The following is a 27,328-nucleotide window of genomic DNA, read 5'->3' as shown; positions in this document are numbered from 1 at the left end:
AAATCCACAGAGTCCTATTTGCAAGAGTTGTGGATTAGATTCCCATTAAAATCAGCAGCAAAACTCTTTGGGCCCAGTTTCATTTAAAAAAAAAAAAAAAAAAGCCTTATGATAGCAGCTAGGTGGTAATATTAGGATTTCACAAGATCTGTAATGATGTGGGTGGCACAGAGTTTGATGGGAGTTCTGTTCATTCTGATCTATTGCAAGATAAAGCCCAGGCCTTTGAAATAAGTTTCTGTTTGTAGTGTTCTATTTTCACTCACTCTTGCTCTTGGTAATAGCTAAAAAACCAAAGGAAATTGAGAGCTGCTTTGAAGTCAGCAGGAAACCCTGATATAAAAAAAAAAAATGCAGCCATTGGGGAGTAAAGTATATCTTTTAATAACAAAATGTGAGTGTTTTGACTTGCATACTCTCAGTCATCTAACTGGCATAGTGCTGCCACACCTCGATTTATCCAGTGTTTCTGGGGCTTGTCTGACGGGAGTTCAACTGAGAGAACATAGTTGGTTGAATGGCCAGTAGTGGATAAGACACCTCTTCTTGCACTTGTCTTGTATACAGGGCATGAATAGATGTTCATATGAGGAAATCTGGAACTTTCTCCAGGTTTCAGCCAAATTATGGGCAAAGAATCATAAAGAATTTTTGGAAGTGATTCTCCAATTACCAAGGATTCTCTATCCCATCGTGCACCTTCCAAAAAAAGGCCTTTCACATAAGCCCCATCTTCTGGCATTTTCTCCATCGTGTGCTCCTGTTTCATCACCTAGAATGATTAAACCATTGCTTGATTTTATTTTTATCTGAAGTACATCAAATCCTATAAGTGATAGTCTGAAATTACTCCTTTAAATAGAATTTCTTTTCATTTGAAAACCCTATTCCTTGCTGCCCCAGAACATGATTCAAGCTGTTCAAGAAAAACAAAATTCCTCTGCATTTTCTTACCTCAAATTCAAATCCAATATGGTCAATTGGGATGGTGTATTTTCTGGCATAGTTTTGTAAAACACCAGTCAAAAAGGACTGAGTGAAGAAGAATCCTGAGAGCCAAAAGACTGTGGGTAGCCCATTGATGACCCAATCCTGAATATGGAGAGAAAAAAACAAATGTAAGAAAAAAAAATAATTCTGTGGCTTCACTGTGCCAATTCACCAGAAAAGGGATGTCTTTTCAGATACACTCAAACAGCACAATGAGATCTAAACCTTGATGGGACCCTCTGGATACTACCATTAGTTCTATATTTTTCAGAGACAACAAATCACAGAAGTCAGTTATTTATGATGACAACAAAAATAATCACTCATTCTGAAACAACCAGAACTCAGTGCTACTGAGAAAGAAATTTCAGAAAGTAGCATAAGCATATTTTGGTAAGTCTAGATACTAGCCAGCAAAAAAAAAGAAAAATGATTGAATTTGGACACTTTTACCAATATACCCTCTTTACAGTCTTGTAAACACCAATCTCCTAACATGAAAAAAGGCCAAATTTTCTTATATAGTGCCTTCACCCATCACTGTGAGGGCACTCACTACAGCCAACACATCAGATCCTAGTAGAGAAAATCATTCCAGTACAAAGATGCCAAACAAGGAGATCTTGGGCCAGTATCTTTGTTGGATATCAAAGGCAGTAGGAAAAACAGGGCAAGGGCAGAATGTCCCCACACTACTCTAAGCCATCTGGAGTCAAAAGAAGCCCGTATGGTACTCTGATCCAGCAAACAGGAAACTCTGCTGCTTACAAATCTTTCAGACACTTCTTTCTAGCTTTCTCCTCCTCTGACTTTTATGGGGTTCCACTACATCTCAGTACCTTAGCTATTTAAGGTACATCTGAAATTTTAAGTAATTTAAAGAGCACGCTAAGAGTGCAAGGGAAATAATGGAAGGGTGAGTAAAGAATAAAATAGCTTGTTCAAAAAGTGCATGGAAGTGGTGTCACTCTTTATTAAACTTGAAAGAGATTTACAGTCACATATATAAAATGTAATAGTGCCTGTTATGCACTGTTTCTAAAGCATTTTCACACGTGGTTCAGTGTCCTTTGAGCAGGGAAGTCATTAAGGCATCAATGCAAAGTAAAATGCGTCTTCTAGAAATAGAAAAATGGAAACTACCAAATGCAGCACTGGATTAGTACCAAAGGATTATACTCCCAACTCACCCTGCTGAGCAATTGCCCAGCTAATTCCAATGCTGTTAATGCAGTATATTTGGTCATGAGTATGCGCAAGGAGTTCACAATCTGGAGCTATAAGGGTACTGCTGAGTGAGGACAGTACTGATACACATTTTACCCATTCAGCTTTCAACTACCAAGTCCTTAGACCTGTCAGTCTCAGTTTAGCATACCTGGAAGAAGACCAAACGACAGAGGAGATCGGACACATAACTTCCCAGGGGCTTCAGTGATGGATAGGATTTGGCAGCCCACATTGATGGTACTTTTCCCATTAGCATGCTGTTGAAAACATCTTCAAGTTCAGAGGACATCAACACTTGGCCTTTAATAGCTTTGCCTAAATTAATGAGGCTGCTCCGAACAACTTCAGTGAGCCTTAAGATAAAAAAAAGAAATCGTCATCTCATTATTTACTTCTTACTATCTGGCTAAAGACCTCTGAGTCCAACTTGAATGAAGGGCCGATCAAAGCTGGTAAATGTCCCGACAGAAATTCCTTATCTCACCTGTAGTTATCAAAACTCTTACTTAGCTTCAGAAAAGCAAACAAAGAAAAAACACATGCAGAGAAATGAAAGACAGTGAAAATTCCCATTCTAGACAAGGGAAATCAAGTGACAAGAGCTTTCAAGATTGTAACACTAATTAACGTAGTGTGCTGTAAATATTTGGGCCTGGGTATGACTTAAAAAGAATAAAGTAGGCTGTCCTACCTCAATACAACAAACTCAAATCTGATTTAAGTTCATACTCCAGGAATATAGGTACTATTTCTATATTCAGGTAGTCAGCTGCAGCTTTCAAGTCTTTTTAAAAGGTTCATCCAAAGCAGAATCTATCATGTTAAGAACAATGTATTGTAAAAGGCTTGTAACTGTTTAAGGCTTGTGAGTGGCTGGCACTGAGGAACACAAGCATATTTCAGTATTAGTACTGCTACACAAAACACTGAGCCATACCTGTTAAATCGAATTAGTTCTTGCCTAAGAACTGTATTCATGGACTCTTCATAAAGTACTGGGTATACCTTCATAACCTCTTTAACGTCAAAACCACTTGGTAATTTGGATAGGATGTCCTGCGCCAAATCTTCAACAGTTTCCTGAAATCACAAAGTTTGCAGTGAATGAGGAATTTCCCCTTTTTTACCTATTTTTATTCAATAAATTCCACAAAACATCATACGTTTCGTATTTTTTCTGTATAACCACATAGGTATTTCTGTCCATCTTCCTAAAGAAATAATGCTTACACACTCTTACTTTCTTTGTGCATCATCCTGTCTGTCTCTGCATGTGCCTGCTTGTTCCTTTTCCCTTCTCAATAATTTTAAATTTGTTAGTAATTTCAGTTTAATTTGCAAAAAGGTTTTAGGCAACTTCTAAGGAAACAGGCAGCAGGGCAGACAAGCATAATCCTACTACTGCCACAATGAAGGAAAAGACAAAGTATGCAGCATGGGGAAAATGATGGGAAGACCATATGAATACCCCAGCCACGAGAGAAGTTTTACTTACAGCATATTAGACATCAGAGAATAAGATCACTAGACAACCCCACAGGAAATGAGGATCCATCGATTCCACTTTTCAAGAATCCACTTGTGTATAAAATATAGGATGTCAAATCTGAGGGTCTTGAAAGGTCATTTATCTATGTCTCAAAGGGGCATGGGTTTGGCCTGAGTAACCTGAGCTGCCAGGACAGGATGAAGGAAAGAAATTCCCAGCATCTTCACAACCAGGTCCCATGGAGGAGTAGATGACAGTGAGGTCTGTGTCCAAGTGACTCCATTCTGCAAAACTGCCCCCTTTCTTTGTGCCACACAAGTCACACAGTTACACGTTTGGGACCGGAGAAACTGAAGCAGCCAAGGAGAAGCAAAAAATCTCAAAAACCAAGCGTTCAATGACTAATAACGTAGACTGGAAGTGCCATTACAGCATGGACTTCACCAGGAAGATGACTTTTGCCTCTAATGGGCTTATATTGCTTGCCTGATGGTTGAATGACTTGATATCATTTGCTGACACACTGGAGTCTGTCCCCTAGTGAGAATGGCAGGGGTGGTTATACAACCACTGCTGGATGAAGTCAGGCCAGTACATGAACCTCCATCATTGGAATTTGTAGACCGGAATTAAATGTCATACTTTAAAATTGCCTAGAGGTGGATGTGATTTGAGGTGCTTTACCAACTGTGATTGTTAACTGTGCTCTAACTATAATTCATGACTGAAGTGAAGCACTTCACTGTTTTTTTAAAACACGAAATACGAAAGAAACATTCCTATTCAAACTGCATGTTCTGCTCAGCCAGGTGGGGTTGTGTGGTATTAACCTATTTGAATTCAAAGTCATTAGAGTATCTTCCATCTTCAAAGGTTCTTCTATGCCAAATCTGTCTGCTTCTCTACAAGGACATTCACATCTACTCCCAATGCCACAGTCATGTGATGAGAGGTGTTGGATTACTCTGAGACCTAAGACATGACAGGAAAGGGTACCTTTCCAGAGTGCAAGTTGATATTTCTTCCCCAGTTACCTGAGGGGACTTGCCACCTCCCCCTGCTTCTCTAGGCAAAGTCAGGAGCACTCCACTGAAAAGCTGGTTAGTCTCCTGGTTATCCTTGGTGATGTCTGCATTTTCATGAAGTCCAAACACTTCAGGGTGTGTTGTAATTGGTAAACTTCGTAGGTATTCAATGTAAGACTGTAAAAGAAACATTTAGATACCAGAAATCATGCAATGATATATTAATAAATAATCAGTAAACCCAACTTGGACAGAACCTTCCCATTTACAATGAAACACGTAAGTTCCCTGTTAAATGCATCCGGGAATTGACTTACTCAGTCCACAGAGATAAATATAAAAGTTTTGAATGGTTCAAAGACTCACTGAGGAGTTGTTCTTACCACCCTCATGTAAGTAGCAAAAGAAAGCAAGAGAAAGGAATGTACATTAGAAATATATAAGGAGCACTGGTAGGAGTCACAGAAGAGGGTAGGATGCTGTATGTATCACCCCTATAACTGCAGGCTACACAAATAGGTGAGATTTGAGCACATTTGTTATCTCTTTGCAGCTGGTAGAAGGGAAAAAGGGGATGAAACTTGAGTATATACCTGCCATTTCACCTCCTCACCCTGATCACTGCTTTCAAGGCAAAAGTGGTTGCAAGAGGGTGCAGAAATACGCTGTAAATTCCTGAAGCCTGACTCCTATTGGCTTTCCAGAACTGTACTGGAAACCTGCACAGGGTGGCTCTTTGCATCAACAAACATCAGAATATTGGATGATCACTACACCTCCATTGGGGTGTGTTGATTTTAAGTACCAGGTTCATATTTCAAACATAAGATATATTCTGGCATGGCTTTGTGATCTTATGGTTTTTTTTTTCTGTTTGTTGTATTCAGCATATCGAAGTACAGCGTAGATAAGGTTTTTCCCAATAACTCAGAGAGAATTTGTATCTGGTATCTTCTCACCTCATATGGACCATGTGGTGGTATGTAGTAGTCATCTCCAGGTGCAAGCACATACTTGTCCTGTTCTATATCCTTGCTATAGACTATGGAAAGAAGGGACAGGAGAAGACGCCTGTCTTTATCATCTGTTACTCTACCTCCATAGTTACATTCCCCTGGGAAAGGACAAAGAAAACCAGGATGAAAAATTGAAAGTTAATGAACAAATGAAAATTGTTTTGCAATAATGTATAGCTCCAGTAAGTTGAAGTTCTGAAGCTCCAGATCTTCAAAAGTTTTTAGGCTCTATACTTCAATTGATTCAACGGAAATTAGGCACTTTAACACCCTTTAACTATGGGCCAAATTTTTGTGTATTGATGATGAAAGGCTTAAGGAACACTATGAGTTGGTCTGAGAAACTGCTACTCATGCCAGAGTAAATAATCTCATGTTTTAAATGACAGCTCTTTTGCTTGAAATTCTCGTTAGTAAGAATTTTTAGAACTGTCAAAATCTGGACAGTGCTATATAGCTGATCCTTGTCTTGTTCCTTTCATGCAAACTTAACTTGACTATGTATGTATACAGTAGAAAACAAAGGATGACAAATATGCAATACCCCTGTGCAGAAGGGGTTGGGCAAGTAATGGGCAAGCAACGAGGAGAGGTTTACACTGTTATAAAGTAGAGAAAACAACTAAAAGCTCACAGTTATTACTTTAATCCTGACTCCTTAAATTCTTTTTCAAAAAGCTAATCATAATATTAGCAAAAATCAGGAATGATCTTTATAAGGTTGACAAAGGAGGTGCCAAGAAGCAGCTATCTTTCTGGAGAAAGAGAACTGAATAGCCACAGCAAACAAGTTATTCACACAGGTCAACACCTCCTGCTTTAAACTGGTGAGTATTATCACATCCTCTGGTAAACTGCCAATGCTTACTGTGTCAGGATCATATTGATCAGCTAAGGTGAAACAGAGGCCATCGATGTTTTTATTTGACATATATGAAACAAAGACCAGGAGGTTTGCTGGACCATTAGTAATTCTTCTAGCTACGTATGAGCCTAGACAGCAATGACATCGGAAGGTTCGGGATCCAACTTCTCTGTATGTGGAAGGTCAAGAAAAGTAAACCCGAACAGAATCCACTCCATTTGTTAAGCATTCATCAGTTTATCACTGTACCAGCTGAAAGTGCCTAGCAAAGTCAACACGTTAGAGGGTACAATGCCTGTACCTGTTAGATATGTCAGAGCTTCAAAGGGGATTTCTTCATATTCATTCAGAAACATCTGGATCTGTCGCATACTGATTCTGAGGTCAGATTCGTTGAACTCATATGGAATATTCCAACCTGTTTGATTCAGAAAAGATATACAGGGCAATGGTGCACTGTAGTGATAACCATGCTCAGGAAATGATGGTATTGGTACTATAGTGCTACTACAGAGCTGAAGATAACAGCTGCCAGCGAGTAGCTAGAAGCCCTGGAATTTACCAGGCTGTTTATTGCACAAGGGAGAATATGACTCCATAACAATATTGTATCCTAAGGCACTATTACCATCATTCTATATAATTAAAACATAAGTACAGGCACTTTGGTATTGCCTATCTCCTGAAAAATTATATTTTACCTGAAGCAGAACACAGACCTGCTCAGTACTTTCAGCTAATCTGTTGCTCTCTGGAGACAATGAGAACAGGAGTTTTAGTTCATTGATTTTAATTTTTAACCAATCTGCCCATCTATTAATGCTGTTTGTATATGAGATTCAGGGTAATGGTACAATAAAAAACAACCAGGAGAACATATCAGATAAGAGAATCCTTCAGAAAACCTATACCCCTAGCGCAAACCAAAAAACAGGGCTATTGCTGCAACTATCCTTCTTCCCCCAGACGGCTGGTCACATTAAGCAGTAGATGTTGCTTTTGAAAATGACCTCTTTGCCACTTACAAAAATTATATTTTTAATTTAAAGCAATAAATTAGCATCTTCATTCTGGCAGTCTAGCGTTTATTCAAGCAGCTGCCTATTAAAATAAGGACAGTGGCTTTCAAAGTATAACATTTCATAACAGTTACTGTTATGACAAAGGCAGACTCAGTCAGAATGGAAGGCTGAGAACTTCATGTAAACCAATAGAGAGTCTAAACTCTACATAGTTATAAAAATGGAAACTACAATTCCATACATTTCTGCATTTTATGAAAAACCTCAGAATTCTATATAGTTTTCTAAGTATTTTAAGATTATAGAAAAAGCTCAACCACAAATCTTACTGACACATATCTTTTCATTGCTGTGTTATGAACAACACACTGCAGCTACATAAATTTCAGTTTCACACCAAGTAAACACATGCATTAGCTTTGCTAAAACAAAGTATACACATAAATAACAAAAGCAGAATTGAAGAAGACATCTTTAATTATGAAAATTTAAAATGGAACTAGATTTGATAGATAAATTACTGTAGTTAGTAAGAATAAATTAATAATTTAGTAAGCTATAATTTTATGTAACTACTGTATAATATATTTACTCGGAAAACTGGTACTTTCTAGTTTTCCCCCAGGGTAACACTTTTAGTAGCTTCAAGAGTAGCTTTGCCTGAATAAGAATCCCTGCAAATAACAGCTTTTAAACTTTATTGTGTTCTGTGCAATACAGATTGCACTCTTGTAATATTGCTAACAACAATACTGCATTTTTACAGAGAGGCTCCAATAATGCAATTCAAAACTACTAATCTTTTTGAAACAACCTGCAAAATAATCTAATCCTTACCCAGTGGGCCAAAGTTTCTCCTTTCCTGCACAATAGCATGAAAAAAGCAAAGGCCAAACAGCAGCTTTTGCCACATTTCTGGCTTTTGGCAACTGCTAAAGAACACAGGGTCGGAGATGGGGTCATTAAGGTATGATCGGAGAAGGTTCGCTCTAACTCCTTTTGGAGGCTCATTCGTCATTTTGATGCCATTCTGGAGGATACTAACAGGAAACTTTTCTGATGGATAACTAGTTAACCACAACCTGAAAAGAATTTTAAAAAGCACATTATCAAAAAATCGTCAGTATTGACAAATCCTCAATATTGATCTGCAGAAGACGAAGTTTTATTACTTGCTTAACTAGAATGATAACATCTAAATTCGTTCTAAAATGCCGGCATAAAGTAGATTATATTGGACAGGTAGAAAAGATGACATCCTAATTAGGTATCTTTATTTTATCACTGCACATAAACAGTATGAATGTTATACTTAGTTGTTCGCACAAAAGAAGTTTCACTTCTTTTTACTAGTGTCTTCAGCAAACAAGAAATACTCCCATTAAAAAGAGCAAAATATTAAAACTCCTACCTGAACTTATCATTGGTATTCTCAGGCACTAGAACTTCCTCGCAGATGTTTTCCAAAGCAGGCATCCAGCTAGTTGCAAGATGGCAGTTTTGTAACACTACCCAGGTTCCATCAGTAATAGCCTGATAAATCATTTTTGCTGCTATTGGGCCCTGGCCCTGTCCAAGTGAAATAGTTTGAATGCTTGCGCCTCCCATGCCAACATCATCAGCAAATTTTAGCAAACCTACGATGGCAAGTTTCACACATGCAAACAAAGACAAAGTCTATTAGAAAGCAGATCTATGTTATATTCATCATTTTTATAATGTAAAAAGTAATTAAAGGGGCAAAAGTCAACAAATATTTTACTCAATTGAAAAAAACACCTCAACAACCCACAAGTAGTATCAAATGCTGTATCAGTCACTGTGTTTCTGAGGCATATACTAAAATTTAGGTGTATAATGTAATACTAAAAAAAAAAAAAAATACTAGCCAGGTTAAATGCCTGTCCTCTTCTTTAGCCCTGAGTGCTCAGTTCCAGCCTGCACTACAGCTCTCTACTCTCTCTGTTGCATGGGTACAATTGTTTATGGGGGTTGAGCTGTAAATTGGATTTTTAGATCTGGTTAAAAATAACCCTCCAGCTTTGCCATCAAAACCAGTACCTCCTGGAAATACATCCTTATGGTATGGCTCCATATTACAATTCTTTTGGCAGAAAACCAGGTTTAAAAGTGATGTGGGTGGTTATTTTTTAAAGGACATTTAACAGATGTGGTTTTAAGTGTGGTCATATACACCATTTAATTAGTAACTGAGAGGGAGGAAACTTTCTGGAGGAGGAGTTGTAACAAAGACTGGGGCAAGTCCCAAACACCCACTGAAAGAATTGTAACACAAGCATAAATTATAAACTGGTCTGGATGTTACAAGCTGTTAGATCCCTAAATTGCTGCTCAGAGACCTAGACATTTCATCACCACTACATTCATTCCGCCCTCTAGCAATTCTACTATCATTGTATATATATGGGCAGATGCAAATGTTTGATATTCCATCATTGCTGTATTGTACTTTGAAGACACTTTAAAGACCAAATGAAGGGGTCGACACTACTATCAGTTTAGTCACACTCAGTGACATTTAACCAGATAAAAAAAGATTTATTAATACCAATCTCACCTGCCATAGGATCAGCACCTGGTGATAATACAAAAATCAAAGGGGCACAACAATTTGAATCACTGTAACTTCTTCCAAGATCAAAAGTCGGTGGTTCAATAAATGTTCTTCCCATATTTTCCACAATGAACTCCTGCACTGCTGGAATAATTTTGTCAGGTCTCAAACATCTGAGAATAACCATGCGATCTAACCCGATCAGTGTGCTCCACGCATCTGGGAAGGCTTCTTCATGGGGTCTTACAGAGTCATATATTAGTTTCCACTTTGAAAAATTCTCTTTTACATGTTCCATTAGTCCATGGAGGTTTGTCAGACTAGATGCACGTACGAGCTCAGCCCACGATTTGTCAGATAGCCAATCTGGTGCTGGATTGGGGTGAGGATTATCAAGAGCAACACCTCCTGTCAGTAGGAAACGCCAAACCTCATCATCTATTTGGTCTTTTCCCTTCATAATGCCTACTGTCAGAAGGAAGGAGAATAACAGCTTATCCTTTTCAAACAGTGAACGACAGACATTATTGTAGATGCTTATTGTGAAATGCTTGGTTATATTTTTAATTCTCTCTTCTAGATCTTCACTCTTTTTGCTTTTAGCAATAGATTGAACATACAAGTTAATGAACCAAATCAATGAGTACTGGTACATAGGTTCAATGTTTGCCAGATCAGAGATGCAGAAGAAGACAACAGCTGAATGAATAGCAACTGGCTTATACCCCATTCGAGTAGAATCTATTTGCATCTCAGTTACAGAGGCAATTTTTTGCTTTTCAGAGATTTCTTCAGATAACTGTTTGGATGAAGACAAAATATTAATTGCTGTTTCATCTTCTAAGATGTTTCCTTCTGAATTGGAAAGGATCTCCAGGATTTTATCTTCTGTTTCCTTTAGTTGTTTCTTGTTGGCTGCGCTTTCTATAATCAGTTTATTTTTCTTTTCTTCTAGCTCAGGCTTTTCCTCTGCAGCTACAATTCCAAGAAGTTGGTCCTGAAGACCCAAAGGTGTAATCATGAAGTTGAGTAGACAAACTTTCACAGCCACTTCAGGAAGATAATGAGGATTTCTTAAGCGGGTTGTTATGTAAAACCTGAAATCTCTTGAATATTCAATTATATTTTCCCCTAATTTCATGTATTCTACTCCTTGTTGTTTGAATGTTAGCTTTAATAAAATGGGTTCTATGAAAGCATCTAGTTCTTCACCAATATTTTCTAGCAAGACTGGTGTTCCAAGCTGAATAGCATTTTCTAATGTCCTCACATAATGTGTGTCAGATAATTTGATAACTGACAGCCTGTTAGTTTTCTCCATATTTTTCACCCACTTGTTAGCTTGCCTTTGAGGATCTATCATTAAAGTCCATCTTCTTGAGTTAGAAACAATTATGCCATTGTCAATAGAAAAAGAATCAATTGGCAATCCAGCAATCTGCCATGCACGGATTTTGACTGGATCCCCTAATGTATTACTTAAGCTAAAATCACTGGAGCACGGTATGTTCTTTTCATTGCACAGGACCTGCCATTGCTTTTGACATTTTAGGCGGTAATCTACAGTAAAGGCTCCCAAGTAAGCCACAGTTCCTGATGATAACAACACATCTCCTATAAGGTCTATGTACCGGATTCCTAATAATCGTGCAGCTTCTGTCCACCTATCTTTCTCTCCACCAAGACCACTAATTAGCTGTTCAGCTCTCACAAGCTTTTGGGAACAGAGTTCAATATTATTTTCTAATTCTCTCTTCCGGTCATTCATGTTGTCAAACTCATCATTCAAAGCTTGGAGGCGATCAACTACCTCCTTAAGTTCTGCTTGTTTTGTTTTTAGCTTCTGCATTTGAATGTCCAGTAATCCTTCTGCAGCTCTCAAACGTTCGCGCTTTGGGGCAACCACTTTTGCAACACGGTCATATACCTCCATGGCTCGCACCCACTTGCATAGTCCTTCACAGGCAGATGAGACATTTTTTATGACAGCTGGCTGAAAATCCGGATGATCAATAAACCTCTCTCTAATTCTCTTCATTACAGCGGGAGGAATATTATCCTTGTCATACGTCTTTAAGCTCTCAAGGAATTTCAGATCTCCAAGAATTTTTCTAGATGGCCCCCAGTAGTCTTCTAGCATTTTACCTATATTGCAAATAATACTAAAATCAGGCTTAAAACATGCATGTTCAAACTGAGAAAATACTTGAAACACAATATGAAGAATTAACATCAATGATTTTGCAACAGAATTTTACTATGCAATCACTGTTAACTAGTTTGGGAAAGTCATTGCCTAAAGAAATTCAGACAGGAACTTCAGCATCACTAACCGATGTCATATTTATTAATTACATATTAATTCTAAATCAATCAAGCAAAATAAGGGAAACAAATTGCTATACAGTCTTTCTTAGCACAGTTTATTAGATAAATCAGTAACTATGTGAAAGCATTCCTTCCTAATCTAGGAAGGAATTTTTCCACATTACTATGAAAACACAATCTGTCTTTATGTTAATTATGAGGAAATTACTCTAAGCTTATGAAATTATATTAGTGTTAGTGAAGGCAGAATTGTTTTTCCCCATTAAAAGAAGTATTTTAAACTCCTTTCAAAGAGTGGCCTGATTTTCAGAAGACCGTTTTGGATGAAAGACATTTATAGAATTCTTATTTCAATTATGAAGGGTTGAACTGTGGGGGCATAAGGTAGAAGACAAGTGAAAGAAAAAGGTCTCTTTCCTTTCCTACCTCACAAATCCTGTGCAATCCCACAATAACAACATAACCCACACAGAAAGAGCTTGTTAGAGTAATCACCTATGGCAGGGGTATAGCTAGAATTCTGTCTCCCAATATAACCCAGAGTTTGGTAGCAGGGATTAGAGGGGAAAATACAGGTGACTGGTGCACAGCACATCTCCAGCTCCCAGAGTTCCTCAAGGCAATGCAAATCTCAAGATTGGGTCAAAGCAAGTTGAAGAGATGACTTTGTGCTGGTGACTGGGATCATATTTACAAAGCTTGTACAACAGTGTCAAGCAAATGCAGTATGTTACAATGGCAAAAGCAGCTCTTAGCTGCTCAGTGTAGTTATAAGTCATTGCTAGCAAAATGCACTTTTAGTGCACATGGCTACAGTCATGCCAGAAGCACTTCACTAGTACAACACAGCAGTACCCCAAGCATTCCTAGGGCAGGGATAACAAATACTGCATCATTACCACTGCCACTTGGGTCAGGCTTTCTCTCTGGTTTAGTTCCCTTCATGACACAGATACTCTCCATGACAAGCTTAACAGGAGCAGGTGGATTCTGCATGGATTTCACAAGAGAGATGTCTGAAGGATTCAGGATATCAAGAGCTGCAAGTGCTGCCTCCAAAGCTGGCATGGCTTCAGCAAGGTCTCCTTCACATTCGTCCTGTTAAGACATTGGGCAGAAGCCTATAAACCTTCATACAATACCAGGTCTGCAACGTGATTACCCCACTCCAGCACAGCCTCAGAGAACCTTCTCTGCTTATAAGTACCTAATAAAAAGACTCTTCACAACATTGTGTTTCTTGGAGAGAAAACTACTTTCACAATTTGTCTGCACAGTTTAAAGAGGGAAGGTTTGTAGAGAAATTAGTAATTTCCATAAGCTGAACTGATAGCTGAAAAAGCCAGACAAGCTTTCAAGATCAAAGCCTCTCTGGTCTGACAAGGAGAATTAAAATACAGGTTAGATACAGTTGTTCTTAGTCTAATCTTACAGTGCTGATCAGGTAAAAATATATACTGCGTAGCTTAAATTCTTTATCGTGTCCTCAGATCTCAGTAATTATCTATCTTATCTATCACTGACATTTCCAACTAGTTACAAAAAAAAATATTGAGGAATCCTGCAGCTTCCCACGGGAAATTCTGTGCTACAGGCCTCTGGCTATGGCAATATCTCTTAGATTATGCCTAATAGGGCTCCATGCAGCCCTATGCCAAATTACCTCAGCTAACTGTAAACAAACTGTCTTTGGGCCTGGAAACAGTATAACCTCATTACTTAATCCGTTGAGAAGGAAAATATATTAGTACAGAAATAAGAGCTATACAGCTTTTGGGATGTGAACTAGAAAGGGAAGCTATGCAGTACTGTGAGATACAGTCATACTCCAAACAGCCAAAGTTTACCTTGTTTGTATTAGGAACATCTCATTCATCATCTCTTGCAACGTTGTTGCTTTAAGAGCTTGGATCATACCATTCACACATCATCACAACTCCCATTTACTTGGAAAGAACTGGAACCCATCCTGCTCCAGGCTCAAGCCCTTGTACACTACCTTAATAGCTTCAGCAACAGCTGCTGCTTCATTAGCCTCTTTTTCATCTGCTGACACTAGTTCCTTCTTTGCATCTGCTTCAGTTGTTTCTTTCTCAATCTGGATCATCATTTTGTCTATTTCTGCAGAAGTTCGAATCAGTTCAGGCTGAAGGGCAGTCAGTTCTTTCTGCATCTCTGCAACCTGATGAACATAACAGGAAATCAAGAAGAAATTTGTGTAAATATTGCATGCATTTCACATCCTGATGTCTTAGAAAGAAAGATCAGAAGACACCAGATTAATACAATCTAAACAGGTACATTTGATCTAAATAATTATTAAAATAGTTCTCTAGCCTATTTTTACTGAGAGCTGTTTTATTTAACTGAATAGATTTTTAAAAAGGATTTTTTTCATCATCCATGCAATACGCTTGCTTTTTTATGATCCACTTAATTTCAATAATGAGAAATAAATTGATTAATTGTATTTTTTTCCTCACAGTCAGTTTCAGTTTATGGAACCCCAAATAATCTTTTATTGCACAGGTGGAAAACAAAACCCAAAAGAAACTTGGAAGGAAATTGGAATTAATATTTATTATTGTCTTACAATATTCTTCAACTTCTCTCCTATTTTGAAAAGGGTAATAGGTACTAGGATGCTGAGGTATCGATTCTCCATATAAGGTTTTAAGAAAATGAAATTTGTAAGGTTTATTCCTTCAACATTTAATGAGTACCAACAATTTCATTTAGCTTTCTATTAACTGCTATAATCCGAACTTAGATACCACAATTTCTTAAAATGACTAAGCAGTAATCTAACTTTTCCTGCTGGCTTTCTGTAGAAAATCATCAATAGCATCATGAATATAGTGAAGAGGGAATTTAATAAGTTTTATTTTTATAAGTTTTAATCAGCTTATACAGACCCCATAGTAAAGTATGCATATGGCACATATTCAGTGTTTTCAGCTGAAACTTACTTGTGAAGATGCAAAGTCAAGTTTTTGAAGTCCCATAAGATAACGAGTTCTCATCATGTCAACTTCTTGCCTTTTGCTATTCAGCAGAGTCTTAAAGGTAAGAATCAATTCTAGGTATGAAGTTGGTGTCACATAGTTGTGTCTTCGCAGTGTAGTGTAATAGCTGATGGAGAGCTCTCTCACACTTTCTTGGAAATATTTGCACATTGACACAACCCTAGAGAAGATTTTTCCACATTACTATGAAAATACAATCTGTCTTTATGTTAATTATGAGGAAATTACTCTAAGCTTATGAAATTATATTAGTGTTAGTGAAGGCAGAATTGTTTTTCCCCATTATAAGAAATATTTTAAACTCCTTTCGAAGAGTGGCCTGATTTTCAGAAACATCAGATACATATATCTAGGTATCTTTGACTTGCACTGAAATCCCAGAGTTGGCTTAGCTTTGTCCATTTATAAGGACAGTTTCCTGATCAAGTATGTTGGGGGCGCGAGAGGGAGGGGAACGAACATTCGCTTCATGTATTTCTTGACAGATAAACTCATACTCTTTTCTAATGTCATCTTTGAGTTCAACATCCTCTAAAAACTTGTTAGCAACCATTTCCAAAGCATCTGTAGGCCAGGTTTGGAACCAATCAATGGTGCAGCAGTTTATCAGTGAAGGGAACATCCGTAATCGATTCCGAAATGCATCTCCAATAGGACTCATGGCTAGAAAAAAAAAATCACGATTATTACCTAAGTTTGTTTGCAGTTAGGAAGCAGAAAAAACTAAGCCTAAGAAAAAATATTCTAAGACATAACATGTGGTATACAGACCTAAGACAATATGCAAATTTTTCTTCACCCTTTCAATAAAGAAATTGTACATAGCAAGGGGAGTGGCTTCAATTTTCCTGTTCTCCATCCTTGCTGCACCTTGCATTTTCTCAACAATTTCAGCTTTCTCATCTGTTGCAAAGATATTAGGCACATCACCGGTATTTAAAAGCATGTTGATATCTTCTACAAATGCTTCATCCTTTATTTGATTATCAGAGAACAAAAAGGACACATTCTTGTTACCAACACCTGCTTTCAGCATGACTCGTTTAACATCTTCTTTCCATTCATTGATTCCGTAAGACTTCGTAATTTCAATTTGAAAGAGTTCAAAGGTATTCATGTAGGTGGCTAGCTTGGTAGCACTTTGTCGACCACTTCCGCCAACCCCCACCAGCAACAGATGTCCATTATCCTGTTTCAATACCCTGCATATCCTTGAGATATGCTCAATAGCAAACTTGAACATGACTAAAGACATTGGTGCTTTGCTGATATTGTTGTATTCCTCAAGGTAGTATTCCATCACGGTTGTCAGCTGCTTTAAGTCTGTGATTTCATCATACACTTTCATGTTACTGTCTGGCTTCAAATAATCTCCAAAGAACAGGCTGCGAATGTTATCATCAGAGATTTTTCCAGTAGGTGAGAGATGACTCAGTACCTAGAGTTAAGACAAGAAACAACAGATAATTCAAACTATTACAGAATTATTTTCCTTAAAGTCATACCCATTCTTATCTACATGGTAACAATAATACTGTGGGAAGCACTGTTTTCCAGCTATTCTAGTTATTACCTTAGTCTGGAAAAAAAAAAACCACAAAAAACCACCTAAATGGGGAATATGCTGTAGGCTGACATGCAAGTTTCCACATATGCGTACTTCACAGAGATTCTGCTGTCAAATATAGGACAAGTTCCCAAAAGGCTTCTCAGAAAAGTACCCACTACTCCCATTGGCTCATCCAAATATTAACTTAAGCAAGAGCACAGATAGATATTGTGTTAGACATTTATTCCAGATAGTCCTCTGTACCAACACAGAATCCTTTTGAAGTTATGAATCATTCTGATATGAAGTAATTTGTATTAAATTGACTAAGGATATGTATAATACTCAATACTGAATAGAAGACCATCCATACTTTTTAAATGCACTGATCAAAATAATTCAAAATGTGTCCAATACTAATGTAATCTCAATGTCTAAGTAGTTCTGAAAACGCATCAGTCTCATTCTTGGTCTCAGCACATTACCCGAAAATACCTTATTAAAGCTCTGCTTGAAGCTATTTGATGTTGTCTCTTGTACCATCTGAAAGAATACCTTCCTGTCCTCCTCATCAACTAAGCGATCATAGAAAACTCTGTAAACCTCATGAATCCAAAGTCTGATCAGTTTATCTCCATCCTGAAAATGTAAATACAAGAAAACAGGTAAATATAGCTCAGGCAGGATTTGTTTAAAAACAAAAGGATAGAAATGTCCATCTGGACCCCGCTATATCTTGTACTAAACTCAGTGGGAATCTTTCAATTCCAAGCCATTCAGCACATGGCTCAGCATCTGCTAACTTAACTGGCTTCCTCACCTAGTTACCATCTTGTCCTTCCTGCCAATACAAATTGGGACTCTTATGTCAAAGCATTTTTCTCTACTGTATCAAATCTCCCCACCCTTCCAACATAAAGTAAAGAATAAATCTTTCAAAGATATGGCTCATGGGTTCCAACCCAAGCCCTGCCCAAAACTGTCGCTGGCTAAGATTTCCCCTGAATAGCTTGTAGCTGTTTTGTTCTGTTTCTTCACCAAAAACATTTCCCCGACAGAAATAAAACTTTTAATACTCATTTAACCTCCCATTTTACTGAAAATGGATGAAAAAAAGTAGAAGGATGAAAATCACATACATCTATCAGTATTCATTTGTAGTTTGTGACAACAGGCAAACTCAGGGCTAAATTATTCAGTCTTGTTCACTGAAGAGCTTGCCATTTGTAAAAGAGAGATACTGAGTCTTTTCCCACGTTTGTTTCTTTTGTATATTTAGTTTGCAAGTTCCAAAGAAGAAACTGTCTAACTTGATGTACAGGCCTTAACAGACAGACCTTGGACCTCTGGGCCCAACTGTAATTACATGTAAAGAATATTAACAAAAATGACAGCTGTCTCCTTCAGAGATAGACAGAAAATATATAGCAAGGTATTCAGGGACTATCCTAATTTTAAACCTTGTTAATCTATTGAAATCACAGTTCATGTATTTTGAGATGTTTACTTACTGATATTATAAAAATAATTTACTTTTTCCATTGCTCTTTCTTACAGCAACATAATTAAACTACAACTTACTTGCAAATGAGTGTGTGGACAGAGCAGCACTCCTTTAATAACCCTGGAAAAATCCCGTAGATTAAAGACATAGTGGGATTTTGATGGAGTTGGGAGAAAATTATCAACCGCCATTTTATAAATCACCATTGTCGCTTGGACCATCATCTTACCCAGCCTTAAGAAGGAAAAGAGATACAATTTTAACTTCTGCAGATAAATCGCAGGAGAAAATATGACAAAGGTGTTACAGGAAATATATCACATTACCTTAGAAACACAGGCTCAAAGCCTTTGCTGAAGTGCCAGTCAGCAACTGCAGTAAAAATCTTGGTTAATACGTCATCATCAAAAGAACAGATAGATACAATATTCAAGTGCCGTGTGAAGCGTCCTGTAATACACACAAAAAGAGGCAGAAAGATTTAGGAATGCCCAAACATTTTTCCACCTTTCAGCTAGCATGCTCTAGGATTGACTGTCACTCAAACAACATTTGAATCTGGCTCCAGCTCCATGATTTTGTTTCTGGCAAATTTCTGCCCCAGTAGTGATGCAAAAGAAATATAAACTGGTTTATATTTTATATCAGTATTTCACTTAGAATAACTGTTTTTAATATGAAAAACATGAATCTCCAATACAAGGCCACTATTACCCAAATTTAAATTTCAGCTCACATTAGCCCTGTTGATCGTGATACGACACAGTAAAACTTTACTGTTACTGGCTTTCATCTAAAAAAATTCAGCCTATACACCAGTATATTTTACAAATTTAGCTGTATCAGAATAGTTATTTTAATAAAGCCTCCTCAGAGTACATACAGTTACACCTGTATTAGAGTGTTTATATGAAGCAAAGTAGCATAAAGTGCCTTATAACAGTGTAGCTGTAGCTACATTAGGGCTTTTACTGACATAACTTTTTCATTAGAAAATATAACCTCCCTTATGGTGATATGACAGGAATCATGGACTTGCAGGCAACATGCTTGTAAGTAAATGCAGGCAGCCTATCTTAGCAGCAGGAGATACAATTTCAGAAGAGAACTGCCAGAAAGACTTGGCAAGATGATGTATTCCCTTCCTTTTCCAAAGAATAGACAATGGAAAGTGTCCAGTTCTCTCATTTTAGTATTATTTTCATCATTCATAGTTTAATCAACATTAAAAACTTTGTTTCTAATGTTGATTAAACTCCCCCTGGAAAAGGTACAGATTTGACCTTGAGCATACAGATTTCTATTTGGAATGATCCAGCCAGTGAATGTATCTGTAGGTTTACAAGTAATAGATAAATGTAGAATTTGTCATCAGTAAAACTGAACCTGCCTCTTAACTTCAGTCAATTAGATAACCACTTGCCATAGTAATATATTTCCTACCTGTAATATCATTCCTGCCTCCCCCAGGTGGACCCATAGCTGAAACAAGCAGCATGTCTATGATATTAATCTTGGATGTATCTTTCTTGTCATACCAGTGACCATGATCAATCCATTGTCTGAGAAGCTCAATAGGTGGCTGGGCTCCATACACTTCCTTTGCAGGCATGTTTAGGTCATCTATGGAGAACACAGACATTGAATAAAAAACCCTCAGCATTTAGGGATTGCAGTTTTCTTTCAAAGCTAAGAAGAAAAAATAATTGAACCAGAGGTAGAAAAAGGTTGTGTCTTGTTACTCTTGCTTCCCATTAAACTAACCAGAATCAAATGACATTACACTTCGCAGGCATACTTAGAGGTGATGGTTTAACTTCGTGTGGTTGGTGATTTTGTTTTATTTTATTTTGTGTCACACTGCAACACTATGAACTATTCTGAAGACAACCACCACGTAAACAGTCAGAAACCTTTCGGCAGGGGGCAGTGCTAATCCTTCTTTGGATGCCTGAAAAAAGCCAAAGAGCACTGAGGCAATCCAAAATTACTAGTCTCAGTGAATCACTTCCTTTGCCTTAAGACAGAATTAAAATGATATAAAAACCCTGAAAAAACTGTCTTACCCACAAACATTATAGCCTTTTTCCCTGAAGGAGGTCCAAATAATCCTTTTCTCCTTCTGTCCAGCTTGGACATAATAATATCCTGGGTTTGGTTAGCAGAGGTTCTTGCAGAGAAGTTGATGAAGCTTGGGATGTATTTTTGCTTTGGAAGTTGTAGTAGAAAATTGTTTGTTATAGCTGATTTTCCAGTGCCAGTGGGACCCACAAAAAGCAAAGGGACATTATTCTCCACATATGTTTTAAGAAAAAACATTTGTCTGGCAGTTTCCATTGTTGGAATGATCAGCTCAGATACCTGTTACACAGGAAAGTAAAATAGCACATGAAAATCAAACATCTAATAACTTAATCAACATGAATATTTGCAAGCAACTACAGGAAGCCTGTAGCACAAATGCATTTTTAAAAAATTCTTTTCTCTGAAAACCTAGGCTATAACAAGGTTCTGGTAGATAGTATGGCCCCACTTCTTGTTCAGTGTTTATACAGTAAATAGCACAACTAGTATTATCTATATTATGGTTCATAGACACTACATAAAGCCTGGAAGAAGAACTGCAGAGTTAAGTATGGCTTAATTCTGTTCCCCTGCTGTGCAAAGGGAAAGGAACAGTGCTATGGAAATTTTTTCTCTCTTCCTCATCTTCCACTAATCATTAGCAGCTGTGCACTAGATATCAAGAAAAGATTTTAGACAGCAGAATGAAATGTAATCTTACATCTCCCATGTACTTAATAGATAAGACAGTTGCAACTACAATGGAATGAAAAGCTGAACAAACATCACTTAAGTTATCTTGAAATTTCATCTGCAGAATAGGTACTTCTGGCAGATCTCTGCTGTGCTACACTTCCCTTGAGTTCACAGCTGCCATTCAAAATGTGAGTGCCCCTATTTGGAAATGGAGGGGATCCAGGACTCTCAGTACTGCTCTCCATACCCCAAAGAAGTAGTAAGTCTCTTCGCTTGCTTTCTCTGATTAACTCATACTATAATATGATATCAGCCACAGAAAACAAAAATGAAGGAATGGAAATTCAGGCTTTGGCTTTTTCTTACCATGATTTCCCCAACATCAGACGCTATTACAGAGACAAAAGCAGAACCAAAAATTTTAACCACCAGCCAACCTCAGGGCTCCATGTTCACCTGCAGTGCTGAACTTTCAGTATTGATGGTACCAGAATTAAGATATAAGCATGAAAAGGAGCCTACAGAGATTAATGAAATGTTGCAGATCAAACATTAAACAGCCTAATATAGTACAATCAGAGCTAGCTAAGATAGTTGATTTATACCTCTAAATCATTTAGTCAAATAATTATTTTCTATAATGAAAGATATCAATGTGAACCTTAGCCCCTGCGGAGATAACTTGCTCTTCTTTTGTGATGTACTCCGTCCACATGTTCCACTGCCCACTGCCATGCTTGTAAAAATAGAAGTCATAAACACTCCCTGTTAATTGAAAAACACAACATAGGAAAACCCATTGATTAAAGAATAAAAATAAACTTCAATCATTTTAGTGTGAGACATCCAACACCGTGAGATAATGAAGGCTTTCTAGTACACGAGATACCCTCTGCCCCACTGCCATTATCATCAACAAATTATTTTAGGTCAGATTCAGCTACATTGTTTGAGTACAACATGAGGCATATGCTACTCCTAGTTAAAAGAGCCAGGAAAGAGCACCCAACTGTGCAGCCCAAGGCTTGGCAGATGGTGGCTCTGCTGCAGACTTAACATCTGCCAGGCACTCTATTCTCCCTTAAAGTGCCGAGTTTTCTTATTGCTTTATAAAAGGCCAGGCAAGTACAGTTATGAAGAAGCACCTGTTTCTGGGAAGATATTGTTTCTGGTAAGCTTCACACTTTTAGGGCGTGGGTTTTCATCATTCATTCCCATTAGCAAGTTGCGGTAAAACAAATCAAATTTCTTTCTGCTGTCTGCATCAATGATCCCACCAACTGTCCAAACCAAAGCAAAAAGGAAGAGCCCTTGCAGCCACAAGATGATATGCTGACTAGACATACTTTCCTTCTCCTCTTCCTCGGATTGCTTTATTTCATCTAAAACACACATTTTGAATTTTAGTTAAGTGCCAGTAATAACCATAAATCCCAATTCACAATGCACTTTTGCAAAAGTATTCTGAGACAAACTTAGAGCATTGTCTTCAGTGGAACAAGCCAATCTACAGAGTGAGGATCTTGTCTGTGTAAAATACTGTTTACAAATAAAAATAAATTAGAAGAAAAAGTATTTACAAAGGGTCCTAATTCTTTTGTTCAGATGCTAGCAAACAGCAAGTAAAACACATGGAATACACTCACAAGATCATGTTCAGTTTTGTAATGACACCAGTGTCCAAATGTGAAAGCTCTGTATGCTAGTCAAATAACTATTATTAATACTGATCAGTGAGAAAGGACTTGTGTTGTATCATCCCAACAGTAAGGAATTCCTTTGGTATTTCCTTGCATCTGATAACCTGCATCTTGTCACGGGGCACAGCAGGAAAAAAAGAAAAATTGAAATAAAAAGAATAAGGCTTAGGGTACTTACCAAGCAGACAAGTATAGAGTTTCATCAAGCTATAACTCAGATGAATAGAGGACGTTTGTACAATGGCTTTGCAACGAAGGTGAATAAACTCTAAACAGGGCTGGACCAGCCACATAAACATGTCATTGACCTACCAGGAGAAAAGGAAATGGCTTTAAAACAATGCAGGAATTGCCACATTTCCCACTGTCCCTCAATTATCGCTCAATAAAATATAAGGCATCAGAAATTCTCCAAGTTGGCAGAGGGAAGATCGGGAAAGGACCTGTGTGAGGCAGTACTTAAGCGATCACAAAGTCATACCGTCATTATCTGATGGTGAAAACAAATTGCTTCTACCACAGAGAAGTTTTCAGCAGGAATTTTGTTACCCAGTTACTAATCCAGACAGCAGAGCAGTAGCTCAGCCTAGGGAGACCACTGCTTTGCTTAGGCAACAACAAAATTATTCCAACAGAAACAAAGATAAGGGCTTCATCCTCCCTTAAAAAGGGACAGGCCCCTTACTGAGGACCCAGCACAAATACTGTGCCACAGCAGAAATTCCAGAAAGCTGGAACTTACTGGCACCTGCGGGAGCGCCACAGCATGCAGGTAGATAATGACCATGGCTGGTGGTATCTGCTCCATGAACTCAAGCAGGAAAACAGGAGAGGAATCATGACCTAGCCTTTTCCCAGGGACTAGTACACAAGGAGATGCACTAAAGGGTCAAGCTATCTGCTGGCTAAGGAATAATTATTTTGCTTTGATGAACTGAGAAAACTGTCAATAAAGAGGTCTTCTAGCCTGGGTACTTCTTTTGAATTTGGTCCCAATTTCCCGCAAAAACTCCAAGGGGGTCTTGTCAAATCACAGAAATCAAAGTTTTCTCCAGCTCCAATCCTATTGTGGACAGATCGTATTTTGATTCTTTTACTAGATTTTAATGCCCAATAAAAGGGAATTTTAATTTTGGTAAGATTAAAAGCCGATTCCCACCAAAACCTACTTTTATTGGCATCTACACTGAAGATATACTACAACACACAACACAAAGAGCTCTCATTCATGCAAGCAATCCAGTACACGAAGACTATTTAGCAAGGATTCATGAGGTGACTAAGGCTTTGAAGATTAAGCTGTTAACGATAATAATATTATTATAAGCATTTCTCAAGCTAAACTCTAGATGTCTTAGACAGAAGAAGGATGAGTTCAAAACATTTTGAGTCTTCCAGTTTTTCCCACATTGCATTTCTAATACTCATGGCATCTCCAGCTCTCAGGCACTTTCCTTGCAACGACATTTGACATTCATCACTGCAAAATAATTTACAACAGCCTCTAGGAGATCTGGGACTTTCTAAATCATGGAAGTACTTCAAAAAGTTTTGATTCTGCATATCTGCCTTCAAGGGGGCAAACTATGAACATCACCTTAAAGTTAATCTAAATTAGACCTATGTAAAAAATTAAGTCTCGCACCAGCTCTCGGTGTTCTTCCTGTAGGTTTGGAGGCAGTGTTTTCATGTAGGAATCCTTCAGTGGCTTCCAACCTAACTGTTGCTGGTCCATATAGATCATACCACACCTGGGAAGAACAAACAACTATGGTACAGGAATAGATGTGCAAGGTGGGACAGTTCAAGTTTGAATGCTTTCACATTACCTGCTGACAGTTGCTGGAGATGCCTCCTCTAAGTCTGCCGGCTCAAAGATTAAACTCATTTTTGAATTCATCTGAATTATTTCACCACTCATTAAGCATAGCTAAAAGAAGAGCATCATGTAAACATGATCTAGTCATGTCAGTGCTAATCATCCAGTCAAAGCAATGCCTGTCATAAAATCACTGAACATTCTATTTAGTGTCACTCCTCATTCACTCATTCGTATTCTCACAACACACGATATTTTCTGACCTTGTCTCAACTTTTCCACATGTTACTGTAATGGCTTGTAGAGACACAGAGAACAATGCTCTATCTTTAAATAACTCTGCAAGGAAAAGCAGTTATGACCTGCAGCTTTTTTTTTTTAGTTAATTTATTTACTAAGTAATTTAAGCAAGTTCAGTTTTCAGTTACAGAACTGAGTCTATGTATTTCAGTTTCCTAAAAGGGTCAATAAAAAAGCCTCAGTGAGCAACGTCATTTCAATAAAGTAGGAGCAAGACAAGGCTTCTAGGGAGAAGTAACAGCTTAATATAATCTACTAAACGCACTCATATAATTGGGGGAAAAACAATGCTTTTAAGCACATCAGCCTTTCCTGAGTCTCACACCTCCTTTGACTAACATGGTAACAATATTGCTACTACTAAAATAAAGTATGTATATTCAAGGACAAGGTTACTGGCAAAAATCAGGCTACCTTTTTATTATCATCCAGCACAGTGTTCATGTTCTCTATCCAAACTGCATCCACTGGGCCATCAAAAATAATCCACTTCCGATCATCTGTGGTAGAAGATGCTTGTTCCCTGAAGGCATTTGCAAGAACTCCATCTGTCCACTCATGGCTTACAGGATCAAAACTGCCATACAACTGTCCCATAGTAATTGCTTTGGGATTAATAACTTTGTATTCAACAGCAAATTCATCCATGGATTTTGCTGTGTAAAAAGACAAATAGATGAGCTTGAGAATTTGATAGGTTAGTTTCATTCAACAACTGAAGTACAGAACAAGAAGATTCCTGAGGATCCTACTTTAGCTGCCCAAGGTAAAAAAAACACAGACACTTCACAGCTAGGTAGCAGTAAATAAGAAATTCCATTACTCGTACAAGGAAAGTACAAAGTCCTATGTGCAAAAGCACATGAGAAAAAAAAAAAAGCAGAGCAGAATAGATTTTATATGTTTTGGGGAGCTACTTACAATCTCCCTATAAGAGCTAGGTTTTTTTCAAGGGTACTATGCACAAATACAATGCTTAACAAAATTCATAAAAGCATAAACATTTACTATTCCAGTAAACGCAGACAAAAATACTTCCAGACAAATATACCAGACAAAAATAGTTCAGTGAATAGAAACTTTCCAGTCGAGAAAGCAGACTGTAGGACAATTAACAACCTGGGCATATCTGCAAAGGAAAAACATTAGTCATAGAATTAACTTCATTTAATGAGAAGTTTGTGGCTGAACAATGTTACCTGCGCACAAATCGCCAAGGGCTCCAGCTAGCACTTTGTACGCACAGGTCTTCCCACTCAAAGGATCTCCAACAATCATGAAACCATGGCGCACCAGCATCATTTCGTATATCTGTATCAGTGACAAGAGATTGACTCTTCAACATAGCACAAAAGCAAGCATTGTATGTATGAAACTAGAGGTATCTCTCCTGCACTCAGATGCACAGGACAAAATATCAGCCAAATATCTGCACTCTATTAAGGCTGACCAAAGTGTTAACCCAAATCAGAAGGCAGTCATATTATTATGGCAATTCTCACTGATACAATTTAAGAAGTCATTGCCCCCAGACATCCTCCCTTTCCCCTTGCTAAATGTCATCCCTCAGCTGTAACAGCATCAGGGTGTGAGTGCACTAAGCAGACACTGCAGATCACAGCCCAGTGTAAAAGCCTAAACTGAAATCAATGGTTACCAATGAAGCTAACACAAAGGGATTGAAACTACAGTTCTGAGGATCTGTCATGTGACTGGTCCCACAGAGGCTGACTTTGGACTGCAAGAGTGGTAACTTCTTCAGTCACCCCACAAGATCTTGCCAGAACTCAAGTCAAAGCCTTCAAACAGAACACCTTCAAATAGACCTGTAAGAAGATCCCCTAAGAAAAATTTTTTTTAATCTCAGGTTGTGGCTGATATTTTCTGGTTTAGCTTAAATTCCTAACCAGTTAAGACTACCCCTATTTAAATGAAAGATAAAGTATGGTTTGTAAAGCAGCATAAGCCAAGTCTGAACATAAGCCATAAAGCCTGAACTGCTGTTGGAGGGGTCCCTCATGATCCTGCCCCAGGCCACACATTTTGCCCTTGCCATTACACTGTCACTAGGCTGCACTACTCACAAGAGAAAAGTAGTTAAGCATTCTTTAAAAGGTCACTAATACTAGT

The 27,328-nt window shown here is 37.9% G+C and overlaps 1 protein-coding gene across 1 annotated transcript in view; it reads right to left on the bottom strand.

The window, feature by feature from the left end:
- Window positions 1-354: 354 nt before the first annotated feature.
- The window catches only part of DNAH3 (dynein axonemal heavy chain 3), a 72,536-nt gene continuing 45,562 nt past the window's right edge, over window positions 355-27,328 (bottom strand). Inside the window, exons 36-62 of the mRNA XM_076350647.1 lie at window positions 26,398-26,509; window positions 25,613-25,854; window positions 24,909-25,009; window positions 24,725-24,830; window positions 23,258-23,387; window positions 22,525-22,761; window positions 22,041-22,144; window positions 20,686-20,980; window positions 20,063-20,242; window positions 18,946-19,069; window positions 18,697-18,853; window positions 17,611-17,754; window positions 16,338-17,004; window positions 16,064-16,229; window positions 15,510-15,726; window positions 14,540-14,722; window positions 13,440-13,638; window positions 10,216-12,357; window positions 9,049-9,274; window positions 8,475-8,719; window positions 6,917-7,033; window positions 5,694-5,848; window positions 4,744-4,911; window positions 3,158-3,300; window positions 2,369-2,573; window positions 955-1,092; window positions 355-772 (exon numbers count right to left, since the gene is read on the bottom strand). Of these exons, the coding sequence (XP_076206762.1) occupies window positions 419-772; window positions 955-1,092; window positions 2,369-2,573; window positions 3,158-3,300; window positions 4,744-4,911; window positions 5,694-5,848; window positions 6,917-7,033; window positions 8,475-8,719; window positions 9,049-9,274; window positions 10,216-12,357; window positions 13,440-13,638; window positions 14,540-14,722; window positions 15,510-15,726; window positions 16,064-16,229; window positions 16,338-17,004; window positions 17,611-17,754; window positions 18,697-18,853; window positions 18,946-19,069; window positions 20,063-20,242; window positions 20,686-20,980; window positions 22,041-22,144; window positions 22,525-22,761; window positions 23,258-23,387; window positions 24,725-24,830; window positions 24,909-25,009; window positions 25,613-25,854; window positions 26,398-26,509 (7,257 nt within the window). The 3' untranslated portion in view covers window positions 355-418. The remainder of the gene's footprint in view (window positions 773-954; window positions 1,093-2,368; window positions 2,574-3,157; window positions 3,301-4,743; window positions 4,912-5,693; window positions 5,849-6,916; window positions 7,034-8,474; window positions 8,720-9,048; window positions 9,275-10,215; window positions 12,358-13,439; window positions 13,639-14,539; window positions 14,723-15,509; window positions 15,727-16,063; window positions 16,230-16,337; window positions 17,005-17,610; window positions 17,755-18,696; window positions 18,854-18,945; window positions 19,070-20,062; window positions 20,243-20,685; window positions 20,981-22,040; window positions 22,145-22,524; window positions 22,762-23,257; window positions 23,388-24,724; window positions 24,831-24,908; window positions 25,010-25,612; window positions 25,855-26,397; window positions 26,510-27,328) is intronic.

This window comes from Aptenodytes patagonicus, chromosome 13 (genome assembly GCF_965638725.1).
Source record: "Aptenodytes patagonicus chromosome 13, bAptPat1.pri.cur, whole genome shotgun sequence".
In the NCBI taxonomy this organism is placed as follows: Eukaryota; Metazoa; Chordata; class Aves; order Sphenisciformes; family Spheniscidae; genus Aptenodytes; species Aptenodytes patagonicus.
Note: the sequence above shows the minus strand (reverse complement) of the source record. Positions and strands in the feature narration are given on the sequence as shown.